General features: G+C 46.1%; 2 protein-coding genes across 10 annotated transcripts in view; both read right to left on the bottom strand.

Moving 5' to 3' along the window:
- CCDC180 (coiled-coil domain containing 180) overlaps positions 1–7,750 on the bottom strand; it is an 88,556-nt gene extending 80,806 nt beyond the window's left edge. For 2 of the 4 annotated variants that reach the window (XM_060199128.1, XM_060199126.1), the window contains exons 1-3: positions 6,611–6,736; positions 2,496–2,686; positions 1,334–1,422 (exon numbers count right to left, since the gene is read on the bottom strand). In XM_060199128.1, coding sequence (XP_060055111.1) covers positions 1,334–1,422; positions 2,496–2,686; positions 6,611–6,679 — 349 coding nt within the window. In that variant the 5' untranslated portion in view covers positions 6,680–6,736. Of the gene's footprint in view, positions 1–1,333; positions 1,423–2,495; positions 2,687–6,610; positions 6,737–7,279 lie in introns of those variants that run through there. The other 2 variants (XM_060199125.1, XM_060199127.1) reach the window with 2 other exon arrangements.
- Positions 7,751–13,691: 5,941 nt separating this feature from the next.
- LOC107522577 (stimulated by retinoic acid gene 6 protein-like) overlaps positions 13,692–22,643 on the bottom strand; it is a 56,602-nt gene continuing 47,650 nt past the window's right edge. For all 6 annotated transcript variants that reach the window (XM_060199136.1, XM_060199134.1, XM_060199139.1 and 3 more), the window contains 5 exons: positions 22,510–22,627; positions 20,494–20,613; positions 17,162–17,325; positions 16,292–16,438; positions 13,692–15,527 (listed from right to left, as the gene is read on the bottom strand). In XM_060199136.1, coding sequence (XP_060055119.1) covers positions 15,379–15,527; positions 16,292–16,438; positions 17,162–17,325; positions 20,494–20,613; positions 22,510–22,627 — 698 coding nt within the window. In that variant the 3' untranslated portion in view covers positions 13,692–15,378. The remainder of the gene's footprint in view (positions 15,528–16,291; positions 16,439–17,161; positions 17,326–20,493; positions 20,614–22,509; positions 22,628–22,643) is intronic.

Raw genomic sequence — 22,643 nt, forward strand, 5'->3', positions numbered from 1 at the left:
CCTTCCCTCCTTCCTTCCCTCCTTCCTTCCCTCCTTCCTTCCCTCCTTCCTTCCCTCCTTCCTTCCCTCCTTCCTTCCTTCCTTCCCTCCTTCCTTCCTTCCTTCCTTTCTTCCTTCCTTCCCTCCTTCCTTCCTTCCTTCCCTCCTTCCTTCCTTCCCTCCTTCCCTCCTTCCCTCCTTCCCTCCTTCCTTCCTTCCTTCCTTTCTTCCTTCCTTCCTTCCTTCCTTCCCTCCTTCCTTCCTTCCTTCCCTCCTTCCTTCCTTCCCTCCTTCCCTCCTTCCCTCCTTCCTTCCTTCCTTCCTTCCCTCCTTCCTTTCTTCCTTCCTTCCTTCCTTCCCTCCTTCCTTCCTTCCTTCCTTCCTTCCCTCCTTCCTTCCTTCCTTCCCTCCTTCCTTCCCTCCCTCCCTCCCTCCCTCCTTCCTTCCTTCCTTCCTTCCCTCCCTCCTTCCTTCCTTCCTTCCTTCCTTCCTTCCTTCCTTCCTTCCCTCCTTCCTTTCTTCCTTTCTCTTTCTCTCCCTTCCTTCCTTCCTTCCTTCCTTCCTTCCTTCCTTCCTTCCTTCCTTTCTCCTAAAGAGAAAGAGTGGCCAGGGAAATAGCTTAGCTAGTGGATCTCAGGACTGCCAAGCCTGAGGCTCCTTGTTCAGTCCCAGTGCCATGAGGGCCAGAGTAGTGCTCTGTGGCTTTGTCCTCTTTCATTCTCTCTCATAAAAAGACTCTTATCTCTTATGAAATAAGCAAAACAAATCATTAAAAAACAGAGCAGGGTGCACAAAGTCTGGGCGTTGGCAGCAGATCTCTTGGTTAATGTCAAATGATAGTGTAATAGACTCTCATGCCTAAGGCTATGAGGTCCCAGGTTCAATCTGCAGTACCACTTTCAGCCAGAGATAAGCAGTGCTCTGACAGAAAAAGAAAAGAAAAAAGAGTCTCCATATGGGATAAAGGCAAACTAGGGCAACAAAATATCAAGGAAGAAAATGTAGATTATTAGCAAATGCCAACTTTTCAGGAGTTCCTTTCTCTTCCCCCCAGAGAGAAACTGAGAGGGCAGGGGGAGATAGAGAGAGGGAAAGAGAGAAAGAGAAGGAGAAACACCTGCAGCCCTGCTTCACCACTCGTGAAGCTTTCCCCCTGCAGGTGGGGGACCAGGGGTTTGAACTTGCATCCTTGCCCACTGTAATGTGTGCGATTAACTAGGTATACCACTGCCTGGCTACCCTCCTCCCCAGTTCTCTGTGACTGCACAGCGGGAGTTGCAGGAACCATCAGCTAGTTGTAGCAGGTCCCCACATAGCTCTCTCCTGTCCAGGCCAAGGTTGAATTGAGACTCACCTATTGTGTCCATGAGACCCCGAACTTCTCGGGAAGCTATGGTATTTTCACTCTCCTGAGATTTTTTCTTCTTGGCTATTTTTTGTTCCCTGAGAATAAGCAAAGGAGAACAGTAAGCCTCCTTCCCCAGATCTGGAAGCAGGTGGAGTCTCCAGAGGCCCACAGGAGTGTCCCATCCTAGGTGAGAAAGTCAACTGGGGTGTTTTTGAGAGTCAGAGTCACACAGCCAAGAGGTAAGAAGGTCTCCCCAGAGCATGGAGGCCCCAGCTTCCACTGCTTCTAGATTTCTGCACTGAGCATCAAGGATGTGGTCTGGAGAACTCTGACTTTCAGACTCCAATTGCATAGCCAGTGGGTTTGCTTGTGCCTGTGGCTGGTTGGGGCTACAGAAGGTCAGAAGACCTAGGGGAGGGAGTCGGGCTGTAGCGCAGCGGGTTAAGCGCAGGTGGCGCAAAGCACAAGGACCGGCATAAGGATCCCGGTTCGAACCCCGGCTCCCCACCTGCAGGGGAGTCGCTTCACAGGCGGTGAAGCAGGTCTGCAGGTGTCTGTCTTTCTCTCCTCCTCTCTGTCTTCCCCTCCTCTCTCCATTTCTCTCTGTCCTATCCAACAACGACAACAACAATAATAATAACTACAACAATAAAAAAACAACAAGGGCAACAAAAGGGAAGAAAGAAAGAAAGAAAGAAAGAAAGAAAGAAAGAAAGAAAGAAAGAAAAAAGAAGACCTAGGGGAGCTTTACCTGGGAAAAGCTGAAGGTCAGATCACGGCAGAGACTTTTAGCCAGAACTAACTCAATCCCTGTTCCTAAAGTGAAGGAAAGGGGTAGAAGAAGACTAACTTCCAGCCCAGAAACCCAGAGAGGGACTTATGGTTGCACAAAGCTTCAAGAGAAGCCCAGTTTCTGCTATATTCTCCTAAACTCCACAACAGGAAGAAGTCAGTCCCTTTTACTTCTTTCCTTTCATCCTAGTGAAGGATGCTGAACTCAGGGAGCTGAAATAATAGGTAACAGAAATCTCAAGTTTAACTTTTGAACTTGTGGCTTCAGAAGATTTCCTGGTCTCCCTGTCCCACTCCCATCTCCTCTCATCTCAGGGAAGAGAGCCTCCAATACTCATCCCGGCACACAAGGGAGTGGCCTGGTGGCAAGACCTACCTGAGAAGAACAGGATTTTCGGTGACCCAGTCATTGGGTAGGCTGTGCAACCACTTCCGCTGCCGAGAGGTCATCATCTCCCCTTCGGGAACATCCATCTTCTTCATCAAGGGTTTCTTGGCAATCTTTGAGGTTATGGAATTCTCTATAGTTTTCTGCCTGCTGGCCGCCAGAGACTGGAGCAACTGCATCTGAATCCACCCAAAATAGACAGTGGGGATGACCAGAGTTATGGACTCCTCTCAGCTGGCTGTGCAGTCTTACAAGTTCAGCCAGCAGAGGGACTTTTTGTAGGGAGAGTTTCAGCCCCAGGACACTGTAGAAAAATATTTCACTCTCCATAATAGTGATTCAGCCACTTCTAGGAATGCATCTTAATATTTATGTATTTAACTGATTTGATGAGAGAGATGCAGAGATAGATCACTAGATAGATAGACAGACAGATAGGTAGGTAGGCAGATAGACAAATACAGACAAACTGAGAGCAGAGCACTGTTCAGCTCTGGCTTATGATGGCGCTATGTATTGAATCTGAGACATTGGAGCTTCCCACATAAGAATCTTTTGCAGAACCATTCTTCTATTTCCAGCATCTTAATTTTAATGAGGACCGAGATACTCGTCCTAGAATTTTTTATAGTCAAGGGAAATTGGGGAAAAATGGAATCAGTTGAGAACATACTATGTCCCTCCAATGGAATATTAAGCACAGATTTTTCTACGCATGGGGAAATGTGTATGATGTGATATAGTGAAAAACCTATCAATCAATAGCATAAGTTAAAATATAATGAAAATATGGGATATCATAATGTAAAATGCATAGAAAAATAAGATGGGAGAAAATATACCAAATGCTAAGAATTGTCACTTCCCAGGAGTAGAATCATGGGAAGAATTTGTTTTGTTGGTCTATTTTTTTTTTTGCTTTACTTTTCATTTTTATTTATTTTATTTTATATTTGATAAGACAGAAAGAAACTGAGAGGGGAGAGGGAGTTAGGGAGGGAGAGAGGCAGAGAGACACCTGAAGCCCTGCTTCACCACTCGTGAAGCTTTCTCCCCTGCAGGTGGGAACCAGGGGTTTGCACCCAGGTTCTTGAGCACTGTTAAGCTGTGTGCTCAGCCAGGAGTACCACCACCTGGCCCCCAGTATTGCATTATTTCATAATTTCTAAGCCTTCTACAAAAAAAAAATTTTTTTTTAGATCTCAAAGTAGGAGTGAAAATTCCTTTAAGATTAGCAGTACAGAACTTCAAAGGAAGACCTAGGGAGACAGCATAAGGATTATGCAAAAAATATTTTCATGCTGGAGCCTCTGAGGTCCCAGGTTTAATCCCAGAGACCAGTACCAGCCAGAGGTGAACAGTGTTATGGGAAAAATAAAATTCAAATGAAGAGTTTGAGTCTGAGTTTCTTTTAAGCTATTTTCTTGGGAGTCAAGGAGGTGATTCAGGGCTGGAACTCATGCTTTGCATGTATGAGTCCCTAGGTTTGATTCCATCTACCATATAAAATGGCTGAGCAATGGATTTTCTGGTGTCTCTTATAGATGAAGTTTTGTTTTGTTTTGTTCTGTTCTGTTCTGTTTTTATCAGAGCACTGCTCAGCTATGGTTTATGGTGGGGCAGGGGACTGAACTTGGGACTTTGAAGCCTCAGGCATGAGAGTTTCTTTGCATAACCTTTATGCTATCTCCCCTGCCTTAAATTTTTTTTTTTAAGTAGAAAACTAGGTAATCCAGAGTGTCAAAGGGGCACTAATTCAAGGCATTATGAGAGTTTTTAGATGTACAACTAGGAAGCCACTAGCCTCCATGAAGTAGATGACAGGAAAAGTCTGTGAGTCACTGTCAACAGAAAGGCTGGTTTCAAAACAGTAGTATTGCTTTTCCAAACCTAGCTTTTAAGTATAAAATTGGAAATCCTTTTTTTTTCTTTGTAGAGGAAAAGCAGCCAGGTCACCTAAATGTCAATTCTAACTATCCTGGGTAAAAATGTCCAAGGATGGACATTCTAATTGTTATAGCTACTATGAAAAACAATATGATGTGTCAGAAATAAAAAATGGAACTCTAGGGGCCAGGTGATGACGCAGCTGATTTAGTGCACATGTTAGAATGAGCAAGGACCCAGGTTCGAGCCCCTCGTCCTCACCTGCGGGGGGGAAGATTTCAGAAGCGATGAAACAGGTCTGCAGGTGTCTCTCTGTCTGTCTCCCTCACTTATCTCCCCTTACCCTCTCAATTTCTGGCTGTCTCTACCCAATAAACAAAGATAATTAAAAATAAATAATAATAGATCTAGGGTTGGGCAGCAGTGCACCAGGTTAAGGGAATATAGTGCAAAGTGCCAGGACTTGTGCAAGGATCCTGGTTCGAGCCCCCAGCTCCCTACCTGCAGGGGAATCACTTCACAGGCAGTGAAGCAGGTCTGCAGGTGTCTGTCTTTCTCTCCCCCTCTCTGTCTTCCCCTCCCCCTCCATTTCTCTCTGTCCTATCCAACAACGAAAAAAATGTAGCCACTAGGAGCAGTGGATTCGGAGTGCTGGTACTGATCCAGCGATAACCCTGGAGGCAAGGGGGGGGGGGAAAGGAACTATAAATAACTTAGCAATTCTACTTCTGAATATTTACCTGAAGAAAATAAAAACATTAATTTGAAAACTACCTATGTTCATTCTAGTGTTATTTACAATAGCCAAACTATAGAATCAATCTAAATGTCCGTCAATGGATGAACGGATAAAGACATATATATAATGAAATACTAGTCAACTGTGAAACAAAATGAAATCTTGACACGTGACGACACAGATAAGCCTTGAAAGCATTATGCTAAGCAAAACAAGGCAGAGAGACAAATTACCTCTGATTTCACTGATATGAAGAATTAAAAAAAAAACACCAAAATATTAGAGACAGAAAATAGATAGCTGGTTGGTTACCAGAGGGGTGGAAAAGTGGTTGTGCTGAATAAGTGATGGCATAAATTTCCAGTCACAAAGTCAACAAGTCAAATGAATTCAATGTACATCATGGGCACTATAATTTAAAAATGTAGTACTATAGTTATATGGGAAACTGGGGAATGTTATGCATGTACAAACTATTGTATTTACTGTTGAATGTAAAACATTAATTCTCCAATAAAGAAATTTAAAAAAATGTAGTACTGCAATTTTTTTAATAGTGATTGATAGAGTGGGGGAGAGAGAGAAAGAAAGAAGAGAAGAGAGAGAGGGATCAAAGAAACCACAGCACTCCTCTCTGTCCCATTGCTTCTGAGCTTCTTCCCCTGCAGGTATTCTCGTGTGGTGGCCTGAGGCTGGGCTACAACCCTGGTCCTGGAGCATGACTTGTGAGCGCTACTGCGTGAGCTGCCTCCTGGCCCCTGGTACTGCAGATCTGAAAGCTGCTACAAAAAGGTGACTATTACACAGACTATTGTAATGGTATTTATTTACTTACTGGGTAGAGCCAGAGAGAGAGAGAGAGAGAGGGAAGGGGGAACGACAGCCTGGCTCTATGATGGTCATTTCTTGATGTATACACATGTGGAATCATTGTGCCCTACACTTGAAACTATAAATTCGTTATATATGTTTATGAAAAAGAAGAGACATTCTAATTTTTATTCACTACATATTTAATTAATTTATTTATTTTTGTTTCCAGGATTATCGCTAGGGCTTGTGCTGGCTCTATGAAGCCACTGCTTCTAGTGACCTTTTTTTTCCACTTTTTGGATAGAAGGGAGAGAAATTGAGAGGGGAGAGGGAGCTAGAGAGGGAGAGAGAAAGACAGACACCTGCAGACCTGCTTCACCACTTGTGAAGCCTCTCCCCTTCAGGTGGGGAGCCGGGGCTCCAACCCCAATCCTAGCATGGGTCCCTGAGCTTAGCACTTTGTGCTTTTAACCTGGTGCACCACTGCCCGGCCCCTATTCCCTACATTTTAAGCAGCAATAAACTTTTTTTTTTAACCAGAGCAATTTCAAAACCCTTATTTCCTTAAATACTCAGGCAAGGGAGCTTTCAGAGAGTTTCAAGTTTAGGGATAGGGAGGGAGCAGAGGGAAGGGAGGAGGGAAAAAGCTGAGGACCTTGGTTACCTCTGCTGCAAAGATCTGCTGATAGACCTTCCCGCTGGGAACCTGAGACACCTTCCCCGTTGTGGACATCGCGGTCTCTAGCTGAATGCTCCTGCTGGAATCTGTTGTCCAGGAATCAAGACTGGGGTTTGGACTCTTGACCACACAAAGTCTGACAAACCAACCCTGTTTCTTTCCATCCCAAGACATGTCTTCCCCAGAGGAGAGGACCTGGAGACACTGGAGACACTGCATTGGGTCCCTCTAAGACTTCAGGCCTTTACTTTTAGACAAAAAGAAGGGAGGCGGCCCAGAAGCAACAAATAAATAAGCAAACCCTAAATAACAACAACAACAAACACTTCAGGCAAGAACTGAGCACCCAGTCTGGCTCTCTCAGGGACACAGGGTGCAAATCGAAGAAGAGGAACTTTGTGAGATGAAGAAAAATAATAATAAATGATTTTTGTTTTTATTCTCCATGCTCCCAAGCTCCTGTGAGAAAGTCAGCATGCCCAAGCTGGGAGCTGGAGTTTCAACCCGGTCTATAATTCCCACTCTGGAGCTGAGCAGGGCTCTGGGATACCTGTCAGAGAAGCAGTCTGACCACAGCCAGGCTAGCCTGGCACAGGAGGGGCGCCTCTCTCACGCCCCCCTACCGACCCCGCTTCTCAAACCCCCAATACCCACCTAGGTCGGGGGCAGCCCTGCACGCCTCCTCTGATCTGGGTCAAGTAATAGAGACCCTCTGCCCTCAGGCCCCGACTGCAACAACACTCAAGAAAATCCGCAGTCTGTCCAACTTGGACAGACTGAACACACTTGGTCTCCGAGGCAACCAGGAGGGGCGGAGCCCCAGAGCCGCACCCTCACTTCCTTTGGAGGTAGAGGGGGGTGAGAATCGCCCCCCCCCCGCGTTGCCCCTAGCAACAGGACCGCTGCTAGGCCAGTTTCTCCTGGGTGCAAAGGGATAGATAACTCAGGGCTGTCCTGAAAACTGGATGTCCTTATAGCTCTCAACAAAATTCGTGGTACTGGAGGTGGTATTATGCTTAGTGAAATAAGGGGTGAGAGATAGCTACCAGATGGTCTTGTTCACATGTGGTGGAATAGCGATAATTAAAGCAAATGAATTTGCCCAAGAGCAAACAAATAAACAAAAAAATCCCAAAGAAATAAAACAAATAACAAAATGGACTCATTGACCTTGTGAGAACTGAGAACAATGTAATTATCAGAGGGGAGGGGAGATGTGTGGTGACGAAACTATACCCCTAAAATCTTAGTCTTTAAAAAAAATCTCATAATCTTGTAAACCATTATTAAATCACTAATAACAGAATTTACTAAGAGTAAAAGTACATCTTTTTTTTTTTTTTTTGCCTCCAGGGTTATTGCTGGGGCTTGGTGACTGCACCAAGAATCCACTGCTCCTGGAGACCATTTTTCCCCTTTTTGTTGCCCTTGTTGTTTGATCGGTGTGGTTATTATTATTATTGTCATTAATATCATTCTTGTTCAATAGGACAGCCAGAAATGAAGAATGGAGGGGGAAGACAGAGAGGGGGAGACAAAGATAGTCACCTGCAGACTTGCTTCACTGCTTGTGAAGCGAACCCACCTGCAGGTGGAGAGCTGGGGGCTCCAATCGGGATCTTTACACTTAGTTTATGTGACACTTTGAATGCCAGTCACCCAAGCCACCACTGTCACTTAACCCTCCTGAAGTTCAGCTCTGACCTACCTACTCTCATGTTCAAGAGCTGCACATCAACTCTTCAGGGTCTGTCACACTCCCTGCGAGACCACAAAGCCCCTCATTCTGGTTCCCACCTAGGCTCTCCGTGATTCAGCAAACTCTTCACGTCTCTGCCACTGACCCAGCGCTTCCTCCCCATGCTCTCCCCTGGGATCCCTTCTACCCTGTGTGCTCCTCTCCTGTCCCCACACACCCCACATCCACTCATGCTTCCAGTCCCTTTCAGCAGTAAGGAGTGTCTCACTCACTCAACCTGATTTCTCATCTCACTTTTTCCCTAGCCCCCTTTGAATATGCTTTTATGTTAATTGTTCAGGGCATCAGGCTTGCTTTACTGGCTTCTACTCCTACACAATTCAGACACAAGGACTGTTCCCTGGGTAGATGCAAGAATTCCTAGGACATCATGAGTGACTCTCCCAGCGTCTGACTCTCTCCCACATACCCAGCCAGAGCCCCGCAAGTTCAGAGCTGAAGATACAAATGGTGGATACAGCCTGCCTGAGGGTTTCCAGAAAACAGCCCACTCACCTCCCTCTAAGGACTTCCTGGATCTAGTGAGCGTTCTCTTCAGTCGAATTTCATAAATTACAAATAGTGAGTAGACAGTCCTTTTATTCACCTTCGTTGTTCTCGGGTGTTATTAATGAGGTCTTTTAACAAAGTATTGGACTATTGTTAGCAAGAAAAAAGAGAGAAGGGGTTTTTGAAAAACACATTAAAAAACAATATATTTCTGGAAATTATTTGCAGTCTTTGACATCTCTGTCTTTCCCAAGAAGACCTGCTGGCTGGGCTCCTGTGAATCAAAGACAGTGCTTGCACTGCCCATATTCTTTCTGGTTCTTGTTTTGGGCTCACTTATAATTTGGAGTTATTTAAAAAACAAACATACTGGCACATAAAAACATAGCACAAAATTAGGTAGACATGGATACATTATGTGGTATTTCGTTCTGAAGAAGCAACAGATTTGTTGTATAAAATAGAAGAAATGTCACTGGAAAAAAAAAGTGGCTCTCAATCTCACTCACCAGTGAACATTTATCTCTCAATTCCCAAGTCTGTGGGGTCTTGTGTTTAAATTTGGGTCAAATAAGATTGGATTTTGCATAGGGTTTGCAGTGGCGTCCCAGGTCTACAATGTTCTATCTAGAAAGATCTATTGGTTAGTCCATTTCTCATCTGAGAAGTGGACAGGAGGTGAGTCGGGGAATGCAAGGAAGGAAGCCACACCAGGGAACCTCTTTCTCTGGATCTCACCATGACATCTCCCACTTTAGTCGTCACCATGAAAATGTCCGTTTTGACTCAAATCTCATTCATTCTCTTCCCCTCCCACAGGGTACATTATCCATATTCTTCATGTCCCACAGAACAAAGAAGAACAAAGACAGACCCACAGGCTAATATTTACTGAGAGGGTTTAATCCCCCCAATAAGTAAGAATGAAGAGACAGAAGTGCACAGAGTAAGTAGCATGAGCAAAATCTCTACACTAAGAAGTGGTTAGGCTCCGAGTATGAATCTAAGTTATTTAATTAAGAGTCTTAAACCAAACACGAGGTCCTCTTACCTTGGAACGAACCAGAAAAATAGATTGGCTTTTTAATATCCTACTATGAATAAGGGCTTCCTCACTGGGCAAACCCTAATTTTTCTCTAAAGAGTTTCAATTGAGTGACTGATATTCACCCAACTTTTGGGGCCGGGTGGTCGTGTACTTGGTTGACAGTACAGTTACAAGGTTCAAGAACCTGGGTTCAAGTTTCGGTCCCCACCTGCAGGGAGAAAACTTTACAAGTGGGGAGTCAGGGTTGCAGGTCTCTCTCTCTCTCTCTCCCTCTCTATCGCCCTCTTTGTCTGAATAGCTTGCTGTCTATATCCAATAAATAAATAAAGATAATAAAAAATAAAATAGATTCACCCACCTTCCAAAGGGAATAGACTCTGAAGCCAATCTAAGAGTCTAAGTTTGGTTAAAGCATAGAGAAACAGTGGCTAGTCAAATGATGCATAAAACCATCTCAAATTGCAAAGTAACATTTTTAAAAGATAATTGGCTAATTTTTTTAAACTGAAGTTCCACTGGCTCAAGGGGTAAACTTTCACCTTTTCTCTAGTGGGCACTCACATCACACCCAACACCAGGTACCACTCTCCCTCCCTCAGTCTACTGGACGCCTTTCATTCTTCACTCTCCCACTACAGCAACCTCATTTCTACATCACAATCTCAGTATTTGTCTTTAACTTTGTTCCCTTGCTTTACTTCCTTTTTCTAAAATTTACTTTGCCACCAGGGCTTAGCTGTGGTATTACACCTACAAGATTAAACCACTCCTAGTGGCCTCTTTCTATTCACCTAGCTTTCCTCCCCCTAGCTCCCATACCCCAGATAAAAGGTGAGAGACAGAGGGAATGACAGAGATAGAGGGAGGAGAGACATCACAGCACCAACCTACTGTTCTACCACTTGTGAAACTTCATGGCACGGTGCTCCCATGTGGTGACGGTGGGGAGGGGGTCTTGAATTAGGGTCCTTGCACATGGTGAAGTGAGCAGAATCCCAGTCTCTTTGCTTCGTCTCTTTATATTTCATATATGGATGGCATCAACTGGTATTTGTCTTTATGTTCCTGACTTCTTTTGCTTAGCATGACCCCCTCCAGTTCCATCCATATAGTAGCAAAACAAACAAAAAGTCCCACACAAGACCTCATCCTTTATTACAGCTGAGTAGTGTCGCACTGTGCATATATACCACATCTCTCCTGGCCACTCATCTGTCATCAGGCACTTTGGTTGCTTTGATATCTTGGTCATTGTACATAGTGTTGTAATGAACATGGTTCTTACATCTTCTTGATGAACTGTGCCTTGGACTAATACACAATGGCATAAGGAATGGGAGAAATCTTTTCTCTGCCCTTGAGAAGCTCAGAAGTCACTATGGGAAAGACTGAAAGAGGGGCCAGGAGGTGGCTCACCTGGTTAAGTGCACACATTACGGTGCACAAAGACCCAGGTTCAAGCCCCTGGTCCCCACCTGCAGGGGGGAAAGCTTCACAAGTGCTGAAGCAGGGCTGCAGGTGTCTGTCTTTCTCCCTCTCTATCTCCCCTTACCTCTCAATTTCTCTGTCTCTATCTGCCGGGCTATCACTGGAGAGAGAGAGAGACTCTGGAACTCGTGGTTCAGTGGGAACGCAATGCATTGCCTTTATTGATCAGAGAAAATGCATTTATATCTTTTGAAACGGAAGTGGCAGGTCGGAAAAGGAAATGGCTAGGAGAGGGGTGGAGAGAAGAAAAGAGCGTGAAGGTAGCAAGCTTCCATCTAACCAGTGGGGATTAAACCAACACCCTGCAGACAGGGCGGGTCTCAGGCAAAACAATGATTATGTAAATAGACCACAGCATCAAGCAATGCAGGATACCTGGCATAATGACCAACATCTATCCAATAGTAAAAATAAATAAAAAGTTAAAATAAAAAAAAAGAGCCTGAGAGACAACCACAGCAAGAACTGCACCACAGGCCTATAGCATGTGCTGCAGGAGGATCCCCATCTCCTTTGGGGTCCTGTCTCCCTGTGGTGACTGTGGGTGCTTGGTCGGCACTGAATGGGCTTATGTGAGGAGCAGGCACTGTGATGGAGCATCAGCTCTCGCTGAGGGGAGATGAGGCTCATACTAGTGGCAGAGCTGAGACAAGAACCCACTGCTCCTGACCTTCTTTCTAGTGACCCCTTGACCATGATGCTATGATTGATTTCAGTATTTCGGTTTTTTAATTTTAATTTTTTAAAATTTATTGGATAGAGACAGCCGGAAATCAAGAGGGAGGGGGGAGAGACAGAGAGACACCTGCAGTACTGCTTCACCACTCGTAAAGCTTTCCCCCAGCAGATGGGGACCGGAGGCTTGAACCCGGGTCCTTGCACATTATAATACATGCGATCAACCAGGTGCGCCACCACCCAGCCTGATTTCAGTATTTCATGACTGAAAGATTCATTCATTATGAATTAGCTCATTCATTCTTTTCTTCATTCCAACACCCTACTAAGTAACAGGCATGGACCTGGTAGAGGTGAAGAAGTGCTTAAGCCTTGAGATCAGGTTTCTTCATGAAGCTGAGAGATGCACAGACATTCAGTAAGAGGAGACAAATACTAATCAGATTACCATCACATGTGGTACAATATGTCAGGCACTAGCTCAGGAGTGTTTAAATGCAGTCAATTCTTTCTTTCTTTCTTTGTATTTATTTCTCCCTTTTGTTGCCCTTGTTTATTGTTCTTGTTGGTGTCGTCGTTGTTGGAGAGGAGAGAGAGAAATGGAGAGAGGAGGGGAAGACAGAGAGGAGGAGAGAAAGATAGACACCTGCAGACCTGCTTCACCGCCTGTGAAGCGACTCCCCTGCAGATGGGGAGCCGGGGGCTCGAACTGGGATCCTTACTCCGGTCCTTGTGCTTCACGCCATGTGTGCTTACCCACTGCGCTACCATCCAAATCCCATGCAGTTAGTTCTTAATGTTGTCACAGACTCTTGGAAACTAACCTTAAGTGAAATGACATAAAACTAAAGTCTGTCCTTGAATAACACCACTCTATTCTACCTTGGTGGGGATGCTTTTTCTCATTAAGGTTATAATGAAATGGCATTGAACAGAAGGATGTTATTTGAGGACCAGCAGTGTTAACTTGCTTTATCATTAAAACAATTTGGGGTTATGGGTATTATCCTCTCATATATATATATAGGAAGAAGGGGAACACAAAACAGTAATTTGGGGGAGTCGGGCGGTAGCACAGCGGGTTAAGCACAAGTGATACAAAGCAAGAACCGGCGTAAGGATCTCGGTTCGAGCCCCGGCTCCCCACCTGCAGGGGAGTTGCTTCACAAGCAGTGAACAGCAGGTCTGCAGGTGTCTGTCTTTCTCTCCCCCTCTCGGTCTTCCCCTCCTCTCTCCATTTCTCTCTGTCCTATTCAACAACGATGACATCAATAACAACAACAATAACTACAACAACAAAACAAGGGCAACAAAAGGGAATAATAAAAAAGTGAATATTTTTTAAAAGGTAATTTGGCCAATGTCACACAGATAGGAAGGGGAGTTGTAGGGACCCTAACATTCTGAGTTTGCTTCCTCAGTTTCTTCGAGCAGAATGACATTTGTAGAGATGAATCTGGTAAACTCAGCTAGTGATAGGATTGGGTCTGCAGTGGTGACTACTGCCAGTCTGTGGCTCCAGGGCTCATAAGGTAGAGAGGGGCTTTCTTTATTCTGTTGGTCTGCACAAGCTTCGTGAGTGATTAAAAGTGTTCAAATGTTAGTCTGGGTCATCAGAGACTTTATTCTTTTTTAAAAATATTCTATTTATTTACTTATTTTTAATGACAGAGAGAAAGATACACAGAGAGAGCTACCAGAGCTGGCTCTGGCTTACAGTGATGCTGGGGATTGAACCTGGGAGTTTGGGACCTCAGGCATGCAAGTCTTTTGCATAACCATTATGCTGTCTCCTTAGCTCCAGAGACATTATTCTTGAGCCTGAAGAAGAATTTGGCCAAGTAAAAGGTTCCTTGAACAAAGGAATGCTCAGACCTTCCAGCCTGGGGATCCTTGGAACTGTCTAACCAACCCCAGAAACTTTTGCTGCACATACCTGATGTTACCCTCTTTAGACATGCCTCACCCTTGCCTGACCCCACACTTGACTCTTTTCTTTACCCCACCTTGAATGCCCCTGCAGACAGCTGACTTTTCCAGGTGATCCCTCCTTATCAGAGAGACTCCATGGATCTGTTCTCCTTTTTTCTTTTTTCCTCCTGATAGAGACATAGACAGACTTGCAGCTCGGCTCCGTTGCTCATAGTTTCCTCCTGCAGGTGAGGACTTGAACCCAGGTCCTTAGGCACGGTAACCAATGTGTGTGCTTTACCAGGTGCATCGCCATTTGGCCCTGTACCCTTGTTTGTTTGTTTGTTTGCATGCATGATTTCATCTCTCCGGATCTGGGTTGTGCATTTAGCAAGACATGCACCCTGCCTGGTAAGCCATCTCTCCAGCCCTGTGCATCATTTCTGGCGATGTCGCGGTCAGTCAGGTGGTTTCCTCAGCAGTGAGGTCATAGTAGACTGGAGACTATAGTAATGAATATTCCTTTTTCTCACTACCATAAGGCATGAAAGGTCAAAGCAATGGAGGCTTGGCGGTGGCATATCTGGTAGAGCACACATTATCATACTCAAGATGCTGGTCTAAGCCCCCAGTCCCCACCTGCAGCACTCTCTCTCTCTCTCTTATCTCCCCCTTCCCTCTCTATTTATCTATCTCTATCTGAAATAAATTAATACATTAAAAAAGAAAGGACAGAGCGATGAGCTGGGTGGAGAATGGACATATTATCTTTCAGAAGAAAACTCTGTCAATGGTTATACTTTCCTGATGTCTTTTTAATGCAGTTTCAGGGAATTCAGGTCCTCATGGATGCATGATGCCACTGAGTCACCTCCCCTGATGAAATTTTTATTCTACATTTTGAAAGAGATAGAGAGAGAGAGACCAAAGCCCTGCTCTAGCTGTTTGCTGTCCCTAGTGCTGTCCACGGTCTCCCACGTGATGCCAGGGACTAAGCCCAGGTTTTACACATGGAAGGCCCATGAACCATGGCTAAGCCATCTCCAGATGGCTGATAGAGAAAATGTATCACCTTCTCCAGTGACATAAAGCTCTTCCTGTAGTCAACTCAAGTCCTGTGGGTGGGGGGGAGGGATCATTATTGGGTGAAATGTTCTACAGAAATTCTCTTGGGTGACTGTTCTTTTTACCAACAGGGTGAAATCAGACCTGGGACATCACTGTTTGGTGCAGGTGTCATCCCACGAGTGACCTGTGCTGTGAGCCATCCTCCTGGGCAGTGGCTGTTCATCCCATTTCAGGGGACACCTGTTAAGCTGCCAGGCCTCCACCCCAGCGCAGTCATCTGGAATGGCCTTATTGCAATGGTAGAGGCAAGGGTCAGCTCTCTGAGCATGCCAGCAGAATCTGGGTGAAGTCCCGGGAGCTATGGCCTGGCTTTGATTTTCTACACATGAGTAATTTGGGGTTGTTGATCAGGGTCTGCAGCAGGAGCCACCTGGTCCTGGACCGGGCTGAGATGCGGGGACCTAGGACAGAAGCAAAGCAGACAGACTGGCTGAGGTGTGTGTGGTGGTGGTGGTGGTGGTAGTGGTAGTAGTGGTGGTGTGTGGTGTGTGGGGGTTAGGGGTGGGGGGTGGTAGTCTGTTGTCTCTGTAGGAAAGCTACTTAATGGGAATGAAGTGCGGAAAAAGAAAATGGAGCAGGACTCGTGGAGATATGAGGACAGCAGAAGATATGTGAGTGAGTCCCACAGAGCTGCGCATCTACAGTGAATAGCAATGAACATAGTCCAGATTCACACGGAACACACACACACAAGATAGCAATGACCAGGAGGCTTCTCGGCAGAAGGCAGAGCAGAGAGTAAAAGCAGAGAGTAAGACTGGGAGGAGGAGCTGGAGTAGATCGTGCAGTCCTGAGAGGCCAAGAAAACCTGTGTTGAACACTGTAGCAGATTAAGCCAAGCTAAATCCAAGATGGAAGGTCTTGGGCCTGCAGCTAGGGTGTGGGTGGAGTCGCAACCACACAGGCAGTGGAGAATTTAGTGAGAGCAAAAGAAGCCCTTTTCCGGAACAAAGGAAGAGTTCAGTTAGTAGGATGTGGACACACGGCCTCGAGAAGCCCATAGTCAGCCTTCTGATAATCCTGCGGAAGGTTTCCCGAGGCATAGAGTGTAGAGGGAGGAGGATCAGAATAGGGGAACTCGGGTCAGCTCAAGGGTCCCAGGAAGCCTTCAGGGCACTAGTTTTCTGATGCCCAACCTCAGCAGAGGCTCAGGCAGGAGACTTACCTGTTGACTGGTTTAGGTACCAATATGTCACAGCCTGCTGCTGCCTCCTCTCCCTGTGGCCTGTGATCAGGATGTGACAAAAGCTGACAAGCACGGGGTTGGTGTGATAGTGGTCCACATAGAGCATGCCAATCCACGCACCAAACCCTGAAATCCAGATGGCCAGCCAAGTCAGGCTCCCCACCCAGTAAGTCTGACTCTGTGAGCTTTCTTTCTCTCCCTCCCTCTCTTCCTTCCTTTATCACACAACTGTGTGGCAACTTGTTCCTAAAAGTACTGATCGTCTAGAAAACGAGATAGAAAGAGCTGGGTTCTTAGAGATTGCATCTTAATCAGCCCATTTTATGGGAAATTGCCACCATGGCATCAGTCACATAATGAATGAACGAGTGAATGAATGGACTTGGGTCAGAAAGAGAAAAAAAAATAAAACACTAGCTACATGACTTTGACTCTGGAGTATTTCAACTGAACAGAGTATTTCCTGAACTAAATAAGTTTCCCATTGGCAACGCCAGTAATTCCGAGATACATTCTTCAAGTTTTAGGAGTCTCCAAGCTTTCATATCTATTACACTTCAAATTGCTCAGGCAGAATATTGTTACGTCTTTCTGCCTTTCATTACACCTCAAAACCATGCAGCTCCTTAATGACACCGAATTCCCTTCTGGCTACTGAGCCCAGTGTGATTTTCCCATATGTCTTTTTTGGTTTTTTGTTTTGTTTTTTCTTCCACAGGAAGATAAACTCTGAGTACAGCTAAAGGGTGTCAACTCCAGGCATCTGATACATGACCCGCAGACAGTTTTTACGAGGCTGCTAGCCCAGTCACCCGCAGCTGCATAGGCTTGGGGAGGCTGGTGACGTACCCATGTCTGCTCCCTCATAGCCATTCTGCAGGATGGTTCTGTCAATGCGGGCAATCAACCAGGAGCCCAGGACGCAGCTGATGAGGAGCCGCGAGAGGCAAGCGCCCAGGCCCAGCAGCACATTGTAGAAGAACAGAAAGTAGTTGAAATTGTGGAAAGCCTTCCTGCAAACAAAAGCGAGTGGAAGGCCAGTGTGAGTGAACGGGCCTCAGGAAAACAAGGAGACGTTAGAAACTCCATCCCAGTCTCCCACTTTTGGTCTTCACTCAGTGCTCTGCATGGCAAAGAACACTCTCACACACTGTGGGTTGCTTAGCTAGAAGTCAGTCACAGGGAGATGAGGGGGAAGAGCTGAAAAACCAAGGCACACCAGTGAACTTTTAGAGGCTGTCCTACAAAGGATACTTAACAATGTGCTGCAAAGCTTTTACAAGGAGCAAGACCACCCTGACCTGGTGACTGTTGTCAGCGATTTGTCAAATTGCTGAAATGAGCTGGACAGCTGGGGGACTGGACCCACCTCCTTCTCTTTTTCTTAGAGTTATTTCCAGAGTCTTTATTAGGTGGAATTGGACACAATGATCACTCTCTTCAGAACCCTCTGGCCATCTTCCCCTGTCATTTCTCTCCCTCTGGGATTATGGACCAAAATTGTTTTTAGGGTATAGAATGTTGGAATTATGGCTTCTGTAATTGCTTCTTCATCCAGGGTACTTTTTTCATTCAGAGAGACAGAGAGAGGGGGAGAGACACCAGGGTAACAGCACCCTCCCAAGCAGGGTATCTCTCCAACCAGTTGGTTTTGTTAATTTTTAATTTTTTTTGTGTGTGTGTGTGGAAAGGTAGACTTGCCCACTCCTGTGAGTCACTTTGTGACCAAAGCATGACTCTTCCTGAACTCACTATTCTAATGCTGGCTTGGAACAGTCTTCTCTGCAGTGAAGACATTTTGTCTTCTTTCTCTTCAGGGTCAACTTAGTAACTCCACAGGCTGGTGTGGTCTAACCCAAACCTGCACATTGTTTGGGCCCTCCTTTCTTTCTCTTACTGACAGACTACTCTTATTTCTCCCCTATATGAACCCCAGGGTCTGGCCTGAAAGTAACATGTTTTGTTTTGTTTTGAGTTTGCATCTTCTCAGGCTGCTAGTGCCTGAAATGAACTTGCTTTCCTTGCAACAACTCTTGCCTCATGAACCCACTGGCCTTTTGAGCCATGAACACTGACTGGGCCTTAGGATTCAGTAGCAGCAGTGCCCAAACAGTGTAAGAAGGTGACTGTGCAGGCACCCTGAGTGGTCTCCCAGATCTGTGGTCAGATCCTCTACCACTAGTCACTTAGCTGTGTGACCTTGTGCTGTAGATGAGAGTCGCTATCTCATGGCTCTGGAGCAGGGACTGACTCAGATACAATTAGAAGCAGCAGAGCCCAGAGCACAGCCAAAGCCAGTAGATAATGTAATGTCTCATGGGAGCCGTGGGTTTTAAGATTTCCTGTGTGAAAAGACATCTTGTATGGTGATGGTTGGTTTGCTATTCTAGCGGAAGTTGTGGCTTCTCCACTGTCCACTGTAGTAGCAGCTTGTCCCACCCAGAATGCTCTAAGTTCTCTAAATGAAACTTTTCACATGTTCAGCTGTTTATGTGTTTTCTGTTGCCTGTGGGATAAAGGTCAAGCTCTATACACTGGATTTCGGGGACCTTTCTTCTTCTTATTATTATTTTATTTTTTATATTTTGTATTATTACCAGAGCACTAGTAAGCTCTGGCTGATGGTGGTGCTGGGGATTGAACCTGGGACCTGAGGACCTCAGACAGGAGAGGTTTTTTGTATAATTATTAGGCTATCTCCCCACCTTCTGGAAGGGCACTTCTGGTGTGGTGACTTTGTCTTCACACACACACACACACACACACACACACACACACACTGCCCCTCTCCCATCTCCATTTAAGGCCACTACATTGCTACCATGCTGTATTCTTACTGTTTCCCCAACAGCCTGCCCTTTCACGGCTTCCTGCATGTACCCCATGAGGGGGAACTGCCAGTTACCGTGGACTGTGAGTTTCTCACAGGCTGGTCATACAGGGCTCTCTCTGTATTCTTTCTTTTTTTCCTCTCTCTTTATTCTCAGCTCCTATGTTGCTTCTCTCTCTCTTTCTTTCTTTCTTTTTTTTTTTTTTTGCCTCCAGGGTTATTGCGGGGGCTCAGTGCCTGTACTACAAATCCACTGCTCCTGGAGGCCATTTTTTTCCCACTTTATTGCCCTTGTTGTTGCTATTATTGTCATAGCTGTTGTTGTTGTTGGAAAGGACAGAGAGAAGTAGAGAGAGGAGGGGAAAACAGAAAGGGGGAGAGGAAGACAGACACCTGCAGGCCTGCTTCACCACCTGTGAAGCGACTCCCCTGCAGGTGGGGAGCCGGGGGCTCGAACCAGGATCCTTATGTCTATCCTTACGCTTCATGCCATTTGTGCATATCCTGTTGCGCTACCACCCAGCTCCCTGTTGCTATTTTTCTTAAGACTGTGTGTGTGTGTGTGTGTGTGTGTGTGTAACAGGAAAACTGGGTCCTCATGCATGTGTAATTTCACCTCTCTGGGCCACTTTTTTTCATTCAGATAGAAAGAGAGAGAAGGGGAGGACTGGGGAGACAGCATAGTGGTTATACAAAAGACTTCCGTGCTTGTGGCTCTGAAGTCCCAGGTTCAATCCACACCACCACCATAAACCAGAACTGAGCAGTGCTCTGGTTCTTTCTCTCTGTGTCTTCCCTCTATCTCTCTCTCATTAAAATGAAATATTTTTGAAAGTTTTGAAAAGAGATAAAGAGAGATACCACAGCACAGATACTTCTTCCACTGCTATAGTATGTCTCGTGTGATACTGCAGCTTGAGCATGGCCCTCTCATATGACAATGTAGGTACCGTACCCAGCAAGCTCATTCATCATCCCCCCTCCCTATTTAAATGGTTTTGAATGGGGGAATTGGAAAGAATTCCCATGGGTCGGGTGCTATTGTCCCAAGTTTATCCTTAAACACCTTTTGAGGCCGGCACCACTGTGTATGAGATAAAGGAGGTGAGGTCCACCAGTGTTTATTAAAGCCAGGCAAGGCGTCAGAGCTCACAGAAGTGGGGCCAGGATCTGGACCCAGACAGGTGGACTCCACAGCCCACTCCTGCACTGCTGCCCCTGCCTCTGGCCTCTCAGAAGAGTGGTGTCCTCCACTCTTCTTCAGAGGAGCCTGCCTCTGGTGAAGAGGAAGAAAGGAGAGAGCGTGGAGGCTGAGGCCTCACAGAGAGCCCCACACCTTTCTTTGGCTCACCTGTTGTTGAGAGCCAAGGGCTTCTGCCTGTCACCTGCATCCATCTTTTGCTGCAGGAAGAAGCTGGTGGCGATCCACACCTGCAGGATCATGAGACCCAGGACGATGGCGATGGTGAGGCTGAAACACAGGGTGAGGCCTTGTAAGATGGCTGTCTTCTCCCAAGCCTTTCTCAGATGCCCAGTGGCAGAAACACATGTGACCTGAGCACGTGCCAGTGAGAAAGTCGAGGCCTACAAAGGCAGATGACTTGCTTTCTCTTTTAATTATTTTTATTTATTTATTGGCTAAAGACAGTCAGAAATCGAGAGGGGAAGGGGGAGATAAGAGAGAGAGTGAGAGAGGGAGAGAGACAGATAGACACCTGCAGCCCTGCTTCACCACTCATAAAGCTCCCCCCCCCCCGCTACAGGTGGGGACCGAGGGCTTGAACCCGGGTCCTTGTACACTGCAACATGTGCGCTCAACCAGGTGTGCCACCACCTGGCCCCGGCAGATGACTTTCTGCAAAGCCATGTAGGGAAACTTTCTGGCTACAGGCCAAAACTCTAGCATTTACTTGATGTCCTTTCGTGAAGCCGTAGGCAGCTGAGATGGCTGATATAACAGCATGGAACTCAGCAGGGGGGGGCGGATTTTACTCTTTTTTTTTCTCCCTGTTGTTGTAGTTATTGTTGTCATAGCTGTTGCTGTTGTTGGACAGGACAGAGAGAAATGGAGAGAGGAGGGGAAGACAGAGAGGGAGAGAGAAAGGCAGACACCTGCAGACTTGCTTCACCGCCTGTGAAGGGACTCGCCTACAGGTGGGGAACCAGAGGCTCAAATCGGGATTCTTACACCGGTCCTTGCGCTTTGCACCACGTGCACTTAACCCGCTGTGCTACCTCCAGATTCCCGAGATTTTATTCTTAGTAAGACAGGGAGGGGGAAATGAGACAGTTTAAGTATTAGATGGCAGGGCTTGAACTTAGGACCTCAGACTTGCTAGTCAGGTGCTCTAACCACTGTGAAACCTTCCAGGCCTCAGAAATGGGGATTTTAGAAGAATTCACGAAGACCATAAGAAAGTAGACTCCAGACTCATGAGTAACTCTAGGAAAGTATGGGGCGACAGAACACAGAGCAAGGAGGTGCCCTAATTGCACCTCATCTTGCATTTGCACCCGCAAGCAAGTGTGTGGGGTAGTTGAATGAGACAGGTTTCAGATCACCCAGCTCCCAATCTTGCCTCTTCCTGCTCCTTGGACAAGCTGCTTTATCTCTCAGTGCCTAAGCCTGTCTGTCTCCTCATCTGGAAAAGAGGAGGCCAATATAAACTTCAATCTCCAAGGGATCTTTACGAGAAAGAAAAATATTCTCAGTGATGCCAGAGTTCACTTTGATTTTACACAGGGGTAAACTGAGGCTCAGAGAGCAACTTTCCCATCACACAATTGATCTAAAAACCTAAGTGCAGATTTCTTCGTTCCCTTCACTGTACTATCCTGTTTTTTATTCTCCCCAAAGCTGAACCTCTAAATGTCTAGCTATTCAATGAAAATACATGCATGGACACACAACTGGGGGCCCTGAGATGGCTCACCCAGGAGGGCACAGTTTGCTATGTACAGGGCCTGGGTTCATGCTCCCAGCCACCACATGGGAGCATCTCCACGGGGAGGCTTCACAAGCAGTGGAGTGGTTCTGTGGTGTCTCTCCTCTCCCTGTATCTCTGTCTTTCACACTCATCTAAAAAAAAAAAAAAAGAGTCCTCTGGGAGTGTTGAATTCATGTGGGCACAGGACGCCAGCGGTAACCTTGGTGGCAAAGAAACAAACAAATAACTATGCAGGGCTGTGAACAGCAAGACTGAAAACATTTTGGAAACTGTCAAGAGTCCCATGTGAGTTGCCTGGATGACCAGAACTGAGAACATAGGTCCGGGGGATGGAGAGAACACAAGGAAGGAGCATTCACAGTAACTGGGAAGACCCACCGCATCCCTGAGCCACAACAGGAAGTCCACCCAGTACTTACACGCCGATGCCCAGCCTCTGGAGCAGCTCCAGGCCTTGGTTATGGACAATGGGCAACACCAGGCTGTACATGAGGACCACGCCACACAGGCTCTGCATCACATGAACGATGAGGTAGCCTGTGGGCCGAGGAGC

Source organism: Erinaceus europaeus, chromosome 10, assembly GCF_950295315.1.
Source record: "Erinaceus europaeus chromosome 10, mEriEur2.1, whole genome shotgun sequence".
Lineage (NCBI taxonomy): Eukaryota > Metazoa > Chordata > Mammalia > Eulipotyphla > Erinaceidae > Erinaceus > Erinaceus europaeus.